The sequence below is a fragment of the Mytilus galloprovincialis genome, chromosome 14 (genome assembly GCF_965363235.1).
Source record: "Mytilus galloprovincialis chromosome 14, xbMytGall1.hap1.1, whole genome shotgun sequence".
In the NCBI taxonomy this organism is placed as follows: Eukaryota; Metazoa; Mollusca; class Bivalvia; order Mytilida; family Mytilidae; genus Mytilus; species Mytilus galloprovincialis.
Window position 1 is genome coordinate 62,404,675 of NC_134851.1, and position 21,634 is coordinate 62,426,308.

Below are 21,634 nucleotides of genomic sequence, written 5' to 3' on the forward strand. Positions count from 1 at the left end.
TTTTTTTTCAAGTAGTCACTGAACCATGCAAGTGAGGTCAAGAACAATGGACAAATGACAGACGGAAACTTCTTAACATAAGGCCTCTATATAACCAGATGCTCCACAGGGCGCAGCTATATACGACCGCAGAGGTTGAACCCTGAACAGTTGGGGCAAGTATGGACACAACATTTAAGCTGGATTCAGCTCTAAATTTGGATTGTGATTAAATAGTTGACACAGCATAGGTTTCTGACACAGAATGAATGTGGTCTAATGAACTTAAAATATTTTTTTTGCCTTTGAGCAATTCACAATGCTGTTGAATATTAATCCTCTCAAAAAAATGTTTGAAGAAATTTTCTTTTTATTTATGAAATCTGAAATGAGAAAAGTTTAACCCCCCTCCCCCATTTTTTTTCACATCCCCCTTTCCCTTTTTCCAAAACTGATCTCAATTCAAATTGAAATTGAAAATATTTGCTGTTGCACAATACTGTGCAATTGAAGATTTCTTGCTATTGCGCAATACTGTGCAATTGAAAATTGCTTGCTATTGCACAATACTGTGCAATTGAAGATTTCTTGCTATTGCTGAATACTGTGCAATTGAAAATTTCTTGCTATTGCACAATACTTAATATAATAATTTTGGATCCTGATTTGAACCAACTTGAAAACTGGGCCCATAATCAAAAATCTAAGTATATGTTTAGATTCAGCATATCAAAAAAGCCCAAGAATTCAATTTTTGTTAAAATCAAACTTAGTTTAATTTTTGGACCCTTTGGACTTTAATGTAGACCAATTTGAAAACGGGACCAAAAATTAAGAATCTACATACACAGTTAGATTTCGCATATCAAAGAACCCCAATTATTCAATTTTTGATGAAATCAAACAAAGTTCAATTTTGAACCCTTTTGGCCCCTTTTTCCTAAACTGTTGGGACCAAACCTCCCAAAATCAAACCCAACCTTCCTTTTATGGTCATAAACCTTGAGTCAAAATTTCATAGATTTCAATTTACTTAAACTAAAGTTATAGTGCGAAAACCAAGAAAATGCTTATTTGGGCCCTCTTTGGCCCCTAATTCCTAAAATGTTGGGACCAAAACTCCCAAAATCAATCCCAACCTTTCTTTTGTGGTCATAATCCTTGTGTTAAAATTTCATAGATTTCTATTCACTTTTACTAAAGTTAGAGTGCGAAAACTAAAAGTATTCGGACGACGACGACTTGATAGCAATATACGACAAAAATAAAAAAATTTGCGGTTGTATAAAAAGTATGAAGCATTCAGGTCTTCTAGCTTCTATAATATAAAGCTTTTAAGAGGTTAGCTAACGTTTGAGAATGCACATTATGCACAAAATATTTAAAAATTGTTGAAAGACTTTGGGTGTTTTCTAAAGGAAGCTGCACAGCTGAGATATGTGGTGTAACTAAAATTGGTTGTTGTTGTGGTATGATGTTTGTTGTGTCTTCTGTAACAATTGGGGGTTTAGATTGAGGTTCCATCACTGGTGCAGTTTGTTTCAAGTGATGTGGTTGCACACCTGGTGGTAGAACTTCAGTAGAAGGCTTCAGTGCAGGATGCTTTCTTCCTCCTCCTGATCTCATGGTAGCATCAACCAGAGCTGCAAACTGAGCACAAATAGCACTAGCTTCGCCTTGTGGAGGAGAAGTCCCCCTTTCCTAAAAAGTAGGGAATATATTAAATACAGTTCTTGAAAAGTTTAAGTCGGGATCATTTTACTGATAAAACTTTTTGAATGTCTGATAATAAACTCATCATAGGTACCATGATTAAATTTTGAATTAAGAGCAGACGCCTTTTTGTCTTCAAACAGTGTACATTCATGTTTTTACAATGTTAGTTCAGATGTTTTACACAAGTTAGTGAATATGCAATTATAAGATTGGACTGATAAATTTCAAACAGTGTCGGTCCAAGTGTTCACAAAGACAAAATTCTATTCTGTGCACAAGACATTACTATGGTAAATACATTGGAACTATTCCTTAAATCTTATGCACTCAAGTCAATGTTATTGATTTAATCAGAAATATTAACAGAGTTGCAACCAGGACTATAAATCAAACTTTATATTGTAACAAATAAACATCTTTGACAGAATACTGAACAGCTTATAAGTTATTTCTTTCACTTTGACTTTTTTTGTATGACATATATCATAACATGTATGAGTGCCCCTACAAATCATGCATTTTTCCCTATAGTAATTGCTTTTTGATATGCAAACATGTACCAAAGACTGGAATGACTGGCATGGGTTGCACACAATGTATTTTAAATAATGGTCTATAATTGAACATCTAAATAAATGGAAATACTATAACAAGTAAACGAAAAAGAAAATTCCCAAGGTTAAATGGGAAAATATTCCTCAAAGAATTTTATAACAGCAAATGCACAACTTTAAAAAAATGTGCAATCTTACTGTTAAGTTTTATGAATCTGGGTTGAATTTGTGGAAGATTACACATAACAGGTACCCCATTTTCATTGATTTCCACTGACCTATCAATCAGGCATCAGAATACTATAAGTAACCTTTGCACTTTTCTCAACCCAGCAAATAATAAGACATATTCAGTCTTTTTAGTTCACATACAATACATTTAACTCATTCATTACAGAATTTTAAATATTTGGAAGAAAAATTAAAACACTTCAATTTGATTTATTTGAAGACAAACCTCAATAATCTCATTAGGAGTTCGTCCTCTAGACCCTGACCCAGTGGATGCAGGTGGTGTTGATCTTGTAGACATGACATCACTTATTATATCTTTCCCAGTATTGGGGTCAACAATGTACAAAATCTTTCTCTCTCTTTTCTGTGTAAAAGGTTGTGGCGCAGTAATCCCTGGTGCAGAAGGAGGTCTCTTCTTTGGTACTGGGTGCATTGTCATTGTGTTTTGATATGAAGTCGGTGGCATGCCACTATACCCTCCAGAACTTACTGTTTGCTGTGCAGACCTATTGCTCAGTGGTTGGGGAGCTGAGACATGTGGTGTAATTACAATTGGTTGTTGTTGTGATATGCTGTTTGTGGTGTCTTTCATAACAATCGGAGGTTGAGATTGAAGTTCCATAACTGGTGCAGTTTGTTTCAAGTGATGTGGTTGCACACCTGGTGGTAGAACTTCAGAAGGCTTCAGTGCAGGATGCTTTCTTCCTCCTCCTGATCTCATGGTAGCATCAACCAGAGCTGCAAACTGAGCACAAATAGCACTAGCTTCGCCTTGTGGAGGAGAAGTCCCCCTTTCCTAAAAAGTAGGGAATATATTAAATACAGTTCTTGAAAAGTTTAAGTCGGGATCATTTTACTGATAAAACTTTTTGAATGTCTGATAATAAACTCATCATAGGTACCATGATTAAATTTTGAATTAACAGCAGACGCCTGTTTGTCTTCAAACAGTGTACATTCATGTTTTTACAATGTTAGTTCAGATGTTTTACACAAGTTAGTGAATATGCAATTATAAGATTGGACTGATAAATTTCAAACAGTGTCGGTCCAAGTGTTCACAAAGACAAAATTCTATTCTGTGCACAAGACATTACTATGGTAAATACATTGGAACTATTCCTTAAATCTTATGTACTCAAGTCAATGTTATTGATTAAATCAGAAATATTAACAGAGTTGCAACCAGGACTATAAATCAAACTTTATATTGTAACAAATAAACATCTTTGACAGAATGCTTAACAGCTTATAAGTTATTTCTTTCACTTTGACTTTTTTTTGTATGACATATATCATTTCATGTATGAGTGCCCCTACAAACTCAATCATGCATTTTCCCCCATAGTAATTGCTTTTTGATATGCAAACATGTACCAAAGACTGGAATGACTGGCATGGGTTGCACACAATGTATTTTAAATAATGGTCTATAATTGAACATCTAAATAAATAGAAATACTATAACAAGTAAACGAAAAAGAAAATTCCCAAGGTTAAATGGGAAAATATTCCTCAAAGAATTTTATAACAGCAAATGCACAACTTTAAAAAAATGTGCAATCTTACTGTTAAGTTTTATGAATCTGGGTTGAATTTGTGGAAGATTACACATAACAGGTACCCCATTTTCATTGATTTCCACTGACCTATCAATCAGGCATCAGAATACTATAAGTAACCTTTGCACTTTTCTCAACCCAGCAAATAATAAGACATATTCAGTCTTTTTAGTTCACATACAATACATTTAACTCATTCATTACAGAATTTTAAATATTTGGAAGAAAAATTAAAACACTTCAATTTGATTTATTTGAAGACAAACCTCAATAATCTCATTAGGAGTTCGTCCTCTAGACCCTGACCCAGTGGATGCAGGTGGTGTTGATCTTGTAGACATGACATCACTTATTATATCTTTCCCAGTATTGGGGTCAACAATGTACAAAATCTCTCTCTCTCTTTTTTGTGTAAAAGGTTGTGGCGCAGTAATCCCTGGTGCAGAAGGAGGTCTCTTCTTTGGTACTGGGTGCATTGTCATTGTGTTTTGATATGAAGTCGGTGGCATGCCACTATACCCTCCAGAACGTACTGTTTGCTGTGCAGACCTATTGCTCAGTGGTTGGGGAGCTGAGACATGTGGTGTAATTACAATTGGTTGTTGTTGTGATATGCTGTTTGTGGTGTCTTTCATAACAATCGGAGGTTGAGATTGAGGTTCCATAACTGGTGCAGTTTGTTTCAAGTGATGTGGTTGCACACCTGGTGGCAGAACTTCAGTACAAAGCATCTGTGCAGAATGCTGTCCACCTCCTCCTAATCTCATGGTAGCCTCAACCAGAGCTGCAAACTGAGCACAAATAGCACTAGCTTCCCCTACTTCCTAAAAAATATGGAATATATTAAGATCAAGTAACAGTTAATGAACGCCGTCTATCGGATTCTGTGAAATATTGCGATATTCTGTACTAATTAAGTCCCTTTGACTAGATTTTGCATTGTTGCAACCAGCAACCTTCCGACGGGACAACGGTAAATTTGATGGAAAATATGCAACTTCTAAGAGAATTAACTTTCTTTGCTTAAATTGAAGATGAAGAAATACTACAGGATTTTAAAAATGAATATTGAAAAAGTCATGTAGAAGATCTTTAAAATGAAAATCGTGAACTTGACTGGTATAAGGTGGTATTGAACTTCGATATCTTGCTTAGCAGTTAATTTGTGATGAGGAGAAACAGGGTGGTCTAGGAAGTATTCTTTAAGTAGTATGTCAAAACTGTCCATACAAAAACCCTATATTCACTGGGGAAAGACATCGTTCAGCAGAAAATAAGCAGAAGGGGTGCAAGTTTGGACATTAATCATAAACTTAGTATTGTACAGTTACAGTAGATATTCCCTATTTTGAAAATTATCACACCAGTTGGAACAAGTAAAAGCTTTTTCAAATTTAAGAAAAGGAAATGAACCACATAAATTAATACTGGCCATAAATTCTCCGCTACCTCAGTCAGTCAACGACAACAGATGGCAAAAACGATTTCATATTTAATTAACCTTCTCCACGGTTGCAACAATCATTTAGTAGTATACTTCATAAGTTTTTAAGACTATAACAAATAAATAATAAACAATTCACAATCATTCACCCATCGCTAAATTTTGTATTCTAAAGTTTTTGTTTTTTGTAATGGCGTTTTTCTTTCACGTCCGCAATATTGTGGAAAGTTTTGAAGTAAAAAATAGAACACAAATCTTTAAATAGATACATGTATAAATAGTATATGGTTTGAAGAGTTTAACATGGATTATACTCCTAATTATAAAAGAACATTTAGTGGATCCTTAAAAATATTTCTTAATATAGATTCGTATGGTTGTCTCCTGAAAGGAAATTGTAATATAGCCTAAATGGGTAAATAATTAACCGAATAAAAAAGAGACATGTACCTTGAAAGTAGCACCTCAACTTGAATATAAAATAGAACTGTTTTCAATTCTATTTCACTCATAACTTAAAGGTTGAGAACGACAATCTCGTAAGTAGTCCTTACTTCAATAAGACAACAACTAGACAACAACACCAGGCAACAAACAAATTAAATTCAAAGGAAAAGACATCTGATGACATGATTTTGTGCAGATTGACTATAACAAAACACAATTTCCAGTCTAGTCTTAGCCTGTTTTTTTTTTAGGGGGATGATTCTGGTAAGCATATTAGACAGAAATATGTACATCTGTTTTTATGTCATGTTTCAATCTCCGTATGTTTAGTTTTCTTGTAAATGTTCTACACGATGTATCACCTGGAAAATACACTGTACTACAAAGACGTCTCAAGAGAAAGCCAAATTCAGAGACAGAAGCACATTAATTTATTGTCACACATAACTAGATATAAAAAGGGGTTGCAGAATAATGGATACTGGCGCATGTATAAAATTGAACAAAAGAAACAAAAGTTTGCCAAATTATACAGAATAACAATGGAAAATAAAATAATAATTTAATATAATACTGAACACAGACAAGAATTGTGTACAGATTAAAGAAATAACTTGTTGATAGAAGAAGTTTACAATATATGCTTTTGAGGATTTCACAGAATAAGCTTATATCTAAACATGTTAAAGGTAAAGAACATTTAGGTACATGCACACTTCATGTAGACCCTTATATAATTGTTGGATTATCTCGGTGTGTTATGTAATAAATTAAAAAAAAAACACTGGTCAAATCAAAGGTTGTTGTAAGTGAAGCAATATATTTATATTTTCCTGTTCCCCTAACTTCCATTTTTATTGAAGTTAACATAAATCAAAGCCTTAGTTTAATTTACTACCCTTTTTTTTTGTTGCATGTTGTGTATCATATACTGGTTCTATATATATTTCGAGCATACAAGTGAACACTTTTGGATCCAGAACAATTTAGTAAACTTTAACGTTGCTATAGACTTGTATACAATAAATTTTATATAGATAAAAAAAAAGTTAACAAAGATGTCAGTTTGTATGCGTGTTTTACTTGTCAATTTGCAGATGTATTAATAACCACACGACAGTGACGACACCATTTCAAGAATTTGTAGAATCATTGATTTAATGATGGTCATATATGCAATGTTAAGCAGTAGTTTATGGACAGACCTAGTTCTGTTGTGACATAGTACTGACAACAAGCTATTACATGACCTGATGCTAAAGTTATCGGTTTTTCAAAAAGTGAAATAATGCAAACAGATGACATGCAAGATTATTAAGTCGAAGAGATTTACGAATAAAAAATGACAATGTTCAACTATCTCCCATAAGAGCAAATATTAATAAAAATCAAAACCCTGACTACATGCACACCTTTAGTATTTGTACAAACAGACATCAAAGTGAAAACTTTCTAGGATTCAAACTGTATGAGGAATTATTTGGAAAAACTATATATCCATAATGGGACAGAAGGACGAACCACAAGATGGACAAGGCTAACACAATATGCCCCCCAAATTTCATTTATAAAAAAGTATTGCTTCAATTTTATCTTTTATTAAAGCAAGACATAATAGGATGGTTTCGACTTTTATGTTTTTACTGTTTTTTTGTTCATGTACTTACAAAGAATTTTTGTCTAAATTAATATTTGTCTTAAACATTTACATGTTGATAATAGACATATTATTTTTTATAACTTATAATTACCTTTAAAATATATGTCCATAAAAGAGGTCTGATCGGGGTTTACGGAATACAGAATACCGGGCAAACATTGCAGAAAATAAGGCAAAGAAAAAAAGTAGAGAATAATGGGGTTCTAATATATATATAAAGAATAAAGAATACTGGTCATACAAAATAAAAATTAATGATAATTATCCAGACTCTTATGATAAGAAAAAATCTATCTATAAAAAACACATAATCAACATAAAGAAAGTTGGAAATTTTAAGCATGACGTTATGTTATAAAAATGTCGACGTCAAGATTTTTAATTCTTTTTTGGCCAAACGGTTGAGTTTATGTCCCTTCTACAGGGAAAATGAAGTCGTTGACCATATATTTTTTTAAACATCATCTAATTTGTTAGACAAAGAGGAAGAACATATTATTTAAAAAAAAAAATCTATGGAGTGGTTCATGTGATTTATTCAGGAAACTGAAAATTGTTAAAGAAAAATATTAAATTTCCCCATATATTCAATGTAACTTGGTACCCTATCGGACCATTTTAAAAATGGCTTTTTCTCGAAAACCAAGTCAGTGACATATATACTTTTTTTGACATTTTCTGATGTATATTTTCAATATCTAATTGAGTTCTAAATTAAAAAATTCTATGGACTGGTCATGTACTGATCCTTGACCTTAAATACAGTTCTTGAAAAGTTTAAGTCAGGATAATTTTACTGATAAAACTTTTTAAATGTATGATATTAATAAACTCATCATGGATATCAGGATTAAATTTTGTATTTACGGCAGATGTGCATTTCGTCTTCAAACAGTGTACAATGCTGGTCCCAATGTTTTACACAAGTTAGTGAATATTCAATCTAATTAAAAACCGATCTCTCACCGCTCCTGTGTCTGATATGTCGTGTGGGAGATCTAACGAAACCCGCTTTGAGGTCACATGTGAGTGACCTCGTAGGTGTGTCTTTTTCAACCAATGAAATTGAGTCTTCCACGATCTTGGAAGTAAACGTAAGGCAAAGGGATGTAACTCATTTTATTTACGACGAAATCATCAGTCAAAATAATTTATAAACTTTTTTGATTTGCTTATTAATAGGTCAGGAACTCATTTGCATATCTTTATTCATGACTTTTAGTTAACTCACATGTGACCTCAAAGCCGGTTTCGTTAGATCTCCCACGCGACATATCATAAACAGGAGCGATGAGAGATCGGTTTTTAATTAGATTGGTGAATATTTCAATGGAATTATAGGATTGGACTGATAAATTTCAAACAGTGTCTGCCCAAGTTTTCCCATAACACAAAATTCTATTCTGTGCACAAGACATTACCATGGTAAATACATTAGAACTATTCCTTAAACCTTATGCACTCAAGTCAATGTTATTGATTAAATCAGAAATATTAACAGAGTTGCAACCAGGACTATAAATCAAACTTTATATTGTAACAAATAGACATCTTTCGACAGAATACTGAACAGCTTATAAGTTATTTGTTTTAATTTTACATTTGTTTTTGTAAGACATATTGCATTACATGTATGAGTGCCCTTTCAATCTCAACCATGCATTTCCTCCCATAGTAATTGCTTTTTGATATGCAAAAATGAATGAAAGACTGGAATGACTGGCATGGATTGCACAAAATGTATCTTAAACAATAGTCTATAATGAACATACAAATATAATTTTTGGAAATAAAACAAGTAAAAGAAAAAGAAAATTCCCAAGGTTAGATGGGAAAATATTCCTCAAAGAATTCTATAAAAGCAATGCACAACTTTTTAATATGTGCAATCTTACTTTTAAGTTTAAAGAATATGGGTTGAATTTGTAGTAGATTACACATAACAGGTACCCTATGTCCATTGATTTCCACCTACCTGTCAATCAGACATAACAATACTATAAGCTACCTTTGCACTTTGTTCAACCCAGCCAAATATAGGACATATATTGAGTCTTCTTAATACACATACATTACAGTTAACTCATTTATTACAGCATCAAAACACTTCAATTTGATTTATTTTAAGACAAACCTCAATACTCTCAGTAGGAGATTGTCCTCTAGACCCAGTGGATTTGGGTGGTGTTGATCTTGAAGATATGACATCACTTATTAAATCTTTCCCAGTATTGGGGTCAATAATGGACAAAATCTTTCTCTCTCTTTTCTGTATTTTTGGTTGTGGAGCAGTCATCCCTGGTTCTGATGGAGGTCTCTGTGTTGGTACTGGGTTCATTGTCATTGTGTTTTGATATGAAGTCGGTGGCATGCCACTATACCCTCTAGAACTTACTGTTTGCTGTGCAGGCATATTGTATGGAGGTTTGGGAGCTGCCATCCTCTCATCATCAGGAAGCTAAAATATTTTAAACATTAGAATATATATGAGCCAAGAAATACAACAAGATTAAATGTCACAGACTTTTTAATAAACTGTTGACAAAGAGATATGTTTCACCTTTATTTAATTTGTATAGATAATGAATTTTATAACTTTAACATCATGAACATGTCATTTACCAAAAAAATTCAGTAAATGGACTAAGAATGAGGACCTCAGGGGTCAAGGTCAAATAATTTCCATAGAAATGAGATACACAAATGCTAATACAACCCTATACCCAATCTTTTACTTGTATAAGGTGATTCCCGTCAAAGTTAAACTATCCTCATCTTTTCATGGTCAATTGATCATGACTGAGGGGTGGGGCCAAATAATCTTTATGGAAATGGTTATGCAACTCAATAGCAAATATCATGGACTTATCATTAGGGGTTTGTCTTTAAGTGACCTAATCACAAATTTTAAAGGGAAATTCTGCGATTTGTACTTATCATCTTAATATGTTCGTCTTAACATAAAAAACACAATCACAAAGTTTTATTTTTATATTCCTTCTAATAACGAAGAAAATCAAGTATTTGTAACTTTTTTGCTTGACCTACGAGAGTGGGTTGTGACGTTTTAGCCCAATTTGTTGAATTATGGGAAAAAATAAAATCTGTTGAACAGGATCATGAGGATAGCGGTCAATTATCCAAATTAGTAGTACAGTAGTTGTAATAAAAGGCATATCTTAGTAATGTATAACTGCTATTGACGATTTTATATAGATTAATTCGTCCCAACCTCGTTGTTCTTGAAACAATCTTTACTTGTATACTTGTAAGTTTTCTGACGTATAAGTGCCATTGAGGATGAGTTCCAGAGGTCCTCTCTACCAGAAAAAGCAGACTAGTAGCGTTTCGTTAATATGATTGTTGGGACAGACGAGGCCAACCACTTGTATACAGATAACCAGAATTACCATATAAGCTTATGTTGTCAACACCATCAGAGAAGAGTTCCCATCGTCGAATGTGGTACATGAAGGCTTCCAAGAATGTACAAGTGGCATGTCTGACTCTCAACAGTTTGTAAACGGACTAAACAGTGATCTAAAACATCGACCGCTAATTGTTCTTGATATTTGAAACTGCATGCATATATACGTTTTTGAGAGTGATTATTTATCTTGTGTCTGACGAAAACTAAATGCCTGCATGGTTATATCGTTCGTTTTGGTTTGGTGAGTGTTCTCTCAAAAAAAGTATATATTTCACAAATATATACCACGAAGAAGCTCTGAAGGTATATACTACTCCCATTTTGTTTGGGTGTAAAAACATCGATGTTTACAGCAATACTTAATGAAAAAAATGATGATGGTAGAAAGAAATATGAGGGTCATGTGGCAAATATTACATGATCTCGGACCATGCCTAGTTGTCAATCTGTATTCCAATACAACCATATTAAGTAGCTAGTATTACAGGGTTCTTATGTCGTTTTACTTTAAGATGTATGAAAGGTTCTCTCTCTATATATATATATATATATATATATATATACAACTTATCTAAACCGGGATTCGAACTCATGCATATAAGTTCGAATCCTGGCGAGGGAAGAACCAAAAATTTGCGAAAGCAAATTTACAGATCTAACATTGTTGGGTTGATGTTTAGACGAGTTGCATATACATTATGTACACAGCCATGTATCACCATCATTGATGGCGATCCGATGGATACATCTGTTGTAGAGTTGTCACTGACTCAGACGTACTTATATATATATATATATATATCGTATGTAACAATAATCAAACGTCTATTATAGGCAATAACTAAACGGGTATGAAGATTTTTTATATAGTTTACACAATCATTAATAAAGAAACACAGCAACACTACGATAACAAATGGAAAACTTAATTATTTTTAAGTTATAACCATGCCGCTATGCAGACATCAAGTAAAGTGCACGTGGATATCAATTAGGAACACGATGTGTGATTTTGTATAACTAAAAATATCAAAACGAGCAATAACTTTGTCATGCAAACATTTGTTTCCCAATGTCCCTCTCTTTTTATTTCCGCTTCTTTGCAATCACTATAGTTCCCATTTTCGTCGATCATTCTCTTTCTTTTTTCTCTATTCGGTTATTATATTGTTTTCAATATGCCACTCTATCTACACTTCTTAATTTTAATACAATGACAAATTCCCGTGTCATCCTAATCCTTATAAAGATAGGGGACTAAAGATAAAAAAAAAACAACGGACAGACATAGAAGGGATTCTCAGCTTATCTTCAAGTGACTATAAGCATGATAAGTGTTGCATTACTGTATATCTGCATCTTTGTCAATCGACAAAAGCTTGTATTTGCATGAAGATTTTTTTTTCACAAAAAGGCTCCATAATCATGACAAAACATTATCTATTTCTCAAAAATTTCAAAGATCATGTTTATGATTTTTTTAAAACTTATTATCGGACACAAATATGTGGTTCAATAAATGTTACCTGTGCACACTGGGTACATCAATAAAGAGACCATGCATGAACCTGTATTGTTTCATTGTGTCATACGAATTTTAGTCGACAGGATGTCACTGGAGTACACAGGGACATGTGTCGAATATATACGTGCTTGGAATACCTAGCTGAATTTGTCACTCTGACGTTACATCTAACAATAATTCTGACATACCTTTTGTCAATTCGGGAGGAAGCCAAAATATATTTAATAAGATAACGAAATAAAATTTAAAAAGGAAACAAAACCTATACATTTTTCACCGAATATACCAGATAGGGTCACACATTTTACTGTAAAGTGTCTTTACAAATGACCGTTCTGAATTGATTCTGTATAAAATTCAAAGAACAACTCTTTTAATAAAGAAATTGAAATGTCAGATATTTCGATATTTACATTTCTATAACCTGGCATTGGAAATATTATATTACATTTGTATATCAACATATTATGTCCAAGCTAAAGCTCTTCCTAACATCGCTCCTTGTCAATAGCCGTTGAATAACATAATTTAAAAAAAAATGATATTTATAATAGTATAACTTTATTAATTTGAAAAATTACCTTGTCTGTATAGAAATATTCTTGATATAAATCAATGTACTTTAAATAAAAGAGGCATACTAATGAATCTTTTGTATATCATTGATTGTTACAAGAACACTGCATTAATTTTGTCCTTCTTATAATTGAAACTTTTCTTCCTCATCAAATTTATATATGTGTTTATCAACGAGATCTTATCATATAAGGATTTGATAACTATAGCTATCAGCACTGCTAGGTTATTTTGTTATTAAAAGAATATAATTACCAATATCTCTCGAAAGAAGGTTATTCAAAATGGTCGTCACACACCAACTTAGCTTGCTATAGATGAAACTTTTTGCTATTACTTTAAGGCTGCACAACAATGCAATGCATGTCTTTCTTGTGTTGTGGGATCGGGAAAACTATGTATACTTTTGTCACAACCTTGTTTGACAGAACAACCCTACACTTAGCAAGACATTTTAACAATGTATGACATCTACAACAATACCCGATTGATTGATGATAACGCACGGTAGGTAATCCCCAAATTGGTTTGTTCTTTGTGGTTTATAGATATCACCAGAAGTCACAAGACATTTTATATCGGACATGCCGACAAGATGGGAATTTCCAAGAACTGATAATTAATTTTAAAAATCGATTTTGATCTCTTTACATACAGAATTAAACTTGTTTATTGATGAACATGTGGTTTATTATGCTTCAAGAACAAAATATCAATTTTTCATTTTTTTGCGGCGTTTCCATTTAACAATTGTTTTCCATTTTCCATTCAGTTGATGCAAGAAACATAACATCTCACATAGAAATATTCAGTTCCATGTTGTTGAAAACCATCTCATAGCTTCAATCCATTCCAGTTTATGTGAATAAAATGAGATGTTAGGTATACATCCACAAGATACCAACTCAAAAAGACATAAACAAGAGTGCACACGCTGAAATGTCTCACCTTCTATACTAATCATTGATATTATGTTGATAGTCCTAAGTATAAAGTTAAGCTTTATTACAACTGTCACATAAACTTAACATTAACCAAGATAACTAAACAAAGACCAATGAACCTTGAAAAAGAGGTCCAGGTCAGATGAACCATGCCAGGCAGACAGGTACAGCTAACAATGCTTCTATACAACATATATAGTTGACACATTACTTATAGTTTAAGAACTAGAGGCTCTAAAGAGCCTGTGTCGCTCACCTTGGTCTTGTGCATATTAAATAATGGACACAGATAAATTCATGACATAATTGTGTTTTGGTGATAGTGATGTGTTTGTAGATCTTACTTTACTGAACATTCTTGTTGCTACAAATATCTCTTGTCTATAATGAACTTGGCCCGGTAATTACAGTGGAAAATATTTTCTACAAATTTACAAAAATTTATGAAAAATGTTAAAAATTAACTATAAAGGGCAATAACTCCTTAAGGGGTCAATTGACTATTTTGGTCATGTAAACTTATTTGTAGATCTTATTTTGCTGAACGTTATTGCTGTATACAGTTTATCTCTATCTATAATAATATTCAAGATAATAACAAAAAACGGCAAAATTTCCTTAAAATTACCAATTAAGGACAGTAACCTAACAACGGGTTGTCCGATCCATGTGAAAACATCAGGGCAGATAGATCTTGACCTGATAAACAATTAAACCCTGTCAGATTTTCTCTTAATGCTTCGGTTTTTGAGTTATAAGCCAAAAACTGCATTTTACACCTATGTTCTATTATTAGCCGTGGCAGCCATTTTGGTTGATTGGCCAGGTCACGCCACACATTTTTTAAACAAATTACCCCAATGATGATTGTGGCAAAGCTTAGTTTAATTTGGCCCAGTAGTTTCAGAGAAGAAGATTTTTATAAAAGATTACTAAGATTTACGAAAAAATGGTTAAAAATTAACTATAAAAGGCAATAACTCCTTCAGGGGTCAACTGACCATTTTGGTCATGCTGACTTATTTGTAAATCTTACTTTGCTGAACATTAATGCTGTTTACCGTTTATCTCTATCTATAATAATATTCAAGATAATAACCAAAAACAGCAAAATTTCCTTAAAATTACCAATTCAGGGGCAGCAACCCAACAACAGGTTATCCGATTCATCTGAAAATTTCAGGACAGGTAGATCTTGACCTGATAAACACTTTTACCGCATGTCAGATTTGCTCTAAATGCTTTGGTTTTTGAGTTATAAGCCAAAAACTGCATTTTACCCCTATGTTCTATTTTTAGCCATGGCGGCCATCTTGGTTGGTTGGCCGGGTCACGCCACACATTTTTTAAACTAGATATCCCAAAGATGATTGTGGCCAAGTATGGATTAATTTGGCCCAGTAGTTTCAGAGTCGAGATTTTTGTAAAAGATTACTAAGATTTACGAAAAATGGTTAAAAATTGACTATAAAGGTCAATAACTCCTAAAGGGGTCAACTGACCATTTTGGTCATGTTGACTTATTTGTAAATCTTACTTTGCTGAACATTATTGCTGTCTACAGTTTATCTCTATTTATAATAATATTCAAGATAATAGCCAAAAACAGCAAAAATTCCCTAAAATTACCAGTTCAGGGGCAGCAACCCAATAACGGGTTGTCGGATTCATCTGAAAATTTGAGGGCAGATAGATCTTGACCTGATAAACAATTTTACCCCATGTCAGATTTGCTCTAAATGCTTCGGTTTTTGAGTTATAAGCCAAGAACTGCATTTTACCCCTATGTTCTATTTTTAGCCATGGCGGCCATCTTGGTTGGTTGGCCGGGTCACGCCACACATTTTTTAAACTAAATACCCCAATGATGATTGTGGCCAAGTTTGGTTTAATTTGGCCCAGTAGTTTCAGAGGAGAAGATTTTTGTAAAAGTTAACGACGACAGATGACGGACGACGACGGACGACAGACGACGGACGACGACGGACGCCGGACGCCAAGTGATGGGAAAAGCTCACTTGTCCCTTCGGGCCAGGTGAGCTAAAAATAGACCAAAACACAAAAACTTAACACTGTGCAATGAACCGTGAAAATGAGGTCACGGTTAAATAAAACCTGCTCCACTGACATAAAGATCATAAAATATTTCCATACACCAAATATAGTTGACCTATGGCATATAGCATTAGATAAAAAGACCAAAACTCAAAAACTTAACTTTGACCACTGAACCATGAAAATGAGGTCAAGGTCACATGACATCTGCCCGCTAGACATGTACACTTAACAATCATTCCATACAACAAATATAGTAGACCTATTGCATATGGTATGAGAAAAACAGACCAAAACACAAAAATTTAACTATAACCACTGAACCATGAAAATGAGGTCAAGGTCAGATGACACCTGCCAGTTGGACATGTACACCTTCCAGTCCATCCATACACCGAATATACTAGCCCTATTGCTTATAGTATCTGAGATATGGACTTGACCACCAAAACTTAACCTTGTTCACTGATCCATGAAATGAGGTTGAGGTCAAGTGAAAACTGTCTGACAGACACGAGGACCTTGAAAGGTATGCACATATCAAATATTGTTATCCTATTACTTTTAATAAGAGAGAATTCAACATTACAAAAAATTTGAACTTTTTTTTCAAGTGGTCACTGAACCATGAAAATGAGGTCAAGGACATTGGACATGTGAGTGACGGAAACTTCGTAACATGAAGCATCTATATACAAAGTATGAAGCATCCAGGTCTTCCACCTTCTAAAATATAAAGCTTTTAAGAAGTAAGCTAACCCCGCCGCCGCCGCCGCCGCTGCCGCCGTAGCCGCCCCCGGATCACTATCCCTATGTCGAGCTTTCTGCAACAAAAGTTGCAGGCTCGAGAAAAACCCTGAAAGACCACTGAAGGTCTTCAACAATCGACAGGGTTTTATACAATACATTGTATTAAGCCTATGCCAGTTGTTCTCTATTTTTTCGCTGACAGACTTTTTCCAAAATATAATTGTTCAAACAAATGTAGACAGGGTGAGGTGTCTAGCTTACAATACTGATTTTGACTAAATAATTGAACAATGAGACCATTACAATCACATAGACTACTACATAATCTAAATCTCATCTTCAGTCTGCACAAAAAATTCTTCTAACTACTAGTCAGAGGGCAAATATTTAGAAATTTTCCTGATGTGTTTTAACGAAGTTTTCAAAAACGTATTAGTCTAAATAAAATTTTACTAGTCTGGGGCATCATACTAGTGGCTAATGGTGCAGGAAGCTTCCAAAGGGTTCCAAATGGAGAAGTTGAAATCATCTCTTCATAAATTATATGGACGCCATAACCGTTTTACTGATTGTATGAGATATGTTCCTTCAATAACCTTCCCTTTTCATGAATGTGACATATCGAATTAGACTATTTACCGGATTTGTAATAACATTAGCAACACTTTAGGTGCCACATGTGTAGCAGGATCTGCTTACCCTTCAGGAGCACCTGAGATCATCCCCTATTTTTGATGGGGTTACTGTTGTTTATTCTTTACTTTTCTTTGTTGTGTTTTCTGTACTCTTATTTGTTTGTGTGTCATTTTATTTTAGCCATGGCATTTTCAGTTTATTTTCATTCTATAAAATACCAACAATGAACCAACAAAATGGGCTAGAAATCAGTTGACCACTTTCAGACAGGAATGTGCACAATTGGTTTCAAAGTTGATGAAGAAAATGTGTAAAGCTTACTTACAGACTTCGCATGCACTAATTTATATTACTAGGTGTTAAATAACTAATTTTTTTTATAAATCTTACCATCATTGGCTTCATTGGTACTCCAGGCTGAGACTGAACAATAATCTGTGTTCCATAACTGTTCATATTGGTTGTTGGAGGCATGAACATTACAGTTGGATACATAGGACTCTGTCCTTCTCCTAGTATCTTCATTCTCTGCTGTTGAGGAGGCTGCATAGGCCCTTGGGGGTAAAATGACTGAAACAATAAAACAGACTTCATGATAAATAAGAGTTAACAAAGCAAAATGTCAGGTCTGTGTTACAGATTAATTGTATGAATATTGTCCAGAGTAGGTTTTTATAATGCACAAATTTGTGAGTGCAATATATATTCTTTGTGGAATAACATTTTACAATATTCATTCAATAAGTTAACCCTTTGATTGTTCAATTAACATCAAGTTTCAATCTTTGAGGTATGGTCAAAACTAGTTATTTCATGTATTTAAATTGAACTTTAAATCATTCATTAAACACTCAAGTAATCAAAGTAGAGTAGACCATGCCCATTTCCCCTTTTACTTGACTCTTTTGTATCTTATATGCATACTGCTGGTGTCCTTTGCTGTGGTTGTTGAGACATGTTTTGTTGCTGAGCCAGGGCTTGGCCTTGTACCGACTGTTGATTGTTCAATTGTTTACTTATATCATTGGGATAGTTCTGTTGTGAATTCATCTGCTGTTGAATAAATTGCTGTAAAATTAGAGTATATACTTAAATACAATGTTTTTTTTTAAATACATTTTCACCATCATTAATAGTATCAAATAACATGTTTAACCCCGCTGCAATTTTGCACCTGTCCCAAGTCAGGAGCCTCTGGCCTTTTTTAATCTGGTATGATATTTAATTTTAGTTTCTTGTGTAATTATTATTCAGAGTTTAGTATGACGTCCATTATCACTGAACTAGTATGCTTATTTGTTTAGGGGCCATTCTCGCTACATTGAAGACCCATTAGTGGCCTTCTGCTGTTATCTGCTCTTTGATCGAGTTGTTGTTGCTTTGACACATTCCCTATTTCCATTCTCAATTTTATTAGAGTAGGCAATTGAAATTTGGATTTAATATTCTGAATACCGTATCAGATTTTTATAGATAGATCAACTTACAATTTATACACAAACAAATTAAATGGAGAAGGTGTCTTTGGGACACAGATGATGCACCTGCTTTCATAAAAGTTATAAAGGGACACAACTCAAGAAAGATATTAAGTGACGCCACACAAACTGGAACTTGATCTTAGTTTTGTGGTAATAAGCATTTTGTATAATTTGTAGAACATTTGTTTGAGGTAAACTTAAGTAAGAGAATGGAAACCAAAAATTCAGCAATTTTTCCATTTGTAAAGGGGCTTAACTATAGAACCGTAAAAGTGAAGCCACCCAAATTAGAACATGATCTGTGTTTGAGTTTTAAAATAAGCATGATTGTATATAAGTTATATAACACTTGGTTGAGGCAAACTAAAGTTAGGGAATAGAAACCAGTTTTGGGACTGAATTATATATGTAATACTAAATGACTTAATGCTCCCTAAGCATCTAAGGTAATGGTAGAGGCATAAAAGGGAAAGTTATATCATTAAGTAAACAGATTACAAATAAATATACTCTACTTGAATCCTTTTAAATCTTATAAAACATCAATGGCTAAATAGTATATGGAATTTATAACAAATACCCATTTAACAAGAATGTGTCCTCAGTACACGAATGCCCCACTCGCACTATCATTTTCCATGTTCCGTGGACCGTGAAATTTGGGTAAAAACTCTAATTTGGCATTAAAATTAGAAAGATCATATCATAGGGAACATGTGTACTAAGTTTGAAGTCGATTGGACTTCAACTTCATCAAAAACTACCTTGACCAAAAACTTTAACCTGAAGCGGGACAGACGGACGGACGAACGAACGGACGAACGGACGCACAGACCAGAAAACATAATGCCCCTCTACTATCGTAGGTGGGGCATAAAAATCATAAAATAAGTCATGTTGTAAGAAATCTATTTGTTAAATGCTTCTCTAACAGGAAGATTATGATATCAAGGAAATTGAAGGAATTTAACTAAGTATTCACTAGCTTCTAACATACCTGTTGTACTTGTTCTGGATTAAAATACCCTGCTTGAGAAATGTTAAACTGTGGCTGCTGTTCTACTTGCTCCTCTTGTGATACCCCTAAAACAAATCATGCCATAACATTATTTCATTGATCTTTCAGACAACGCCGAGAGACAATAAGTATCACAACCCTACATAAGCTCATTCCTTCCTTTTCTGCATGACTAAACTTTTGAATCTACTGGACCGACGGGAAATTGTATGAAATTTTATTTATATCTTATTGGCCTGTATAGATTTTTACAATCTTGGACTAGTGGTTTTTTTTCTGTGAGTATAAAAATTGCCTCCCCTCTTCCAAAAAAAAAAATTTGAAGAACTTAAACAAAAGTTGTTGTCTGAAAACTAGAAAAACTATTGTTTTAGACCCCTATTCGCCCCTAATTCCTGAACAGTTAGGGCAATTACCCCACATGAATCCAAACCTTTATGGAATGGAACCATGTGGTTCAATTTCAGAGCAATCAGGATACTTATACACAAGTTATTGTCTTGAAACTAGAAAAATGCTCGTTTTGACCCCTTTTGGCCTCTTATTCCTAAACGTTGGGACCATCTCCCAAAAAACAATCCTAACCTTCCTTTTAAGGTGGTACCCAATACTTTCACTGAAATAAATTTGGCTTGTTTAATTTTCATAAAATTTTGACAAAGTATTTACTTTGACCCTTTAACAAAAGTATAAAAATTTCAAACATTTTGAACCAACCGTTTTGTCAGAAAAATTACACTGGTTATATAGTAGTTTGATAAACACCAATTTTGATCATTGAGAAGCTTATTATTCCCTTTACAACACAACGTAATTAAAACGTTAAGCTGATTTTACAGAGTTATCTCCCTGTAGTGATAGGTACCACCTTAAGGTATTAAATTTGCTTAAATTTCATAGAGATCCATACACTTTAACTAACGTTATTGTTAGGAAAACAAATATCTTCGGAAAATGCTGACGCTGTCGCTGACGTGATACCAATAATGCCACCGCAATATAAAAAGTTGATTAGCCACCTTTATAAAACTTGTTGGAAATATTATTGATATTAAATTAACATATAGTATAAGTTTTAAAAAAATGTACCCCTGAGAGCGCTGACAGACAATGACATTTTCAAGAAATTTAATATTTCCAATGGGCATAACTCTTTTTTAAAAAGTCAATTGGCCACCATTATATAACATGTCTGAGATTTTTGCTGATATTAACCTATAGTATAAGTTTTATAAAAATCTGGCGAGAATTGTACCTGTTAGAGCGCTTACATGACTGGAAGGACTGAGAAAGGGTTACACTGATGGACGCCCAGTATTTCCATGTAATCCAAATGCGTTAAGCAGGGGACAATTATTTGGGCGGCAACATTTTCAGTAGGTCGGGAGGCAATGGCAAACAAATGAATTTTGATTCCAGGCCTCATTGTAGAAGGCTGTACGATAACAATACCTATAATTGTTCTGCTTCATTTGGACTATGTTGCAATTCAAGGACATGTTGGATAGTATTCCTGTTGATAATTATACAACATCTCCTGATTTTATCATTGAAATAAGTTTTGAAGAATGAACAAAAATGTGAATTTAATTATCTGATTATTGGGATTTTAAGAAAAGATAC

General features: G+C 33.6%; 1 protein-coding gene across 1 annotated transcript in view; it reads right to left on the reverse strand.

Moving 5' to 3' along the window:
* Positions 1 to 20,072, reverse strand: part of LOC143058007 (uncharacterized) — a 50,706-nt gene extending 30,634 nt beyond the window's left edge. The window contains exons 1-7 of the mRNA XM_076231470.1: positions 19,991 to 20,072; positions 18,437 to 18,580; positions 17,903 to 18,082; positions 9,731 to 10,054; positions 4,312 to 4,869; positions 2,707 to 3,279; positions 1,542 to 1,680 (exon numbers count right to left, since the gene is read on the reverse strand). Of these exons, the coding sequence (XP_076087585.1) occupies positions 1,542 to 1,680; positions 2,707 to 3,279; positions 4,312 to 4,869; positions 9,731 to 10,054; positions 17,903 to 18,082; positions 18,437 to 18,562 (1,900 nt within the window). The 5' untranslated portion in view covers positions 18,563 to 18,580; positions 19,991 to 20,072. The remainder of the gene's footprint in view (positions 1 to 1,541; positions 1,681 to 2,706; positions 3,280 to 4,311; positions 4,870 to 9,730; positions 10,055 to 17,902; positions 18,083 to 18,436; positions 18,581 to 19,990) is intronic.
* Positions 20,073 to 21,634: the final 1,562 nt, after the last annotated feature.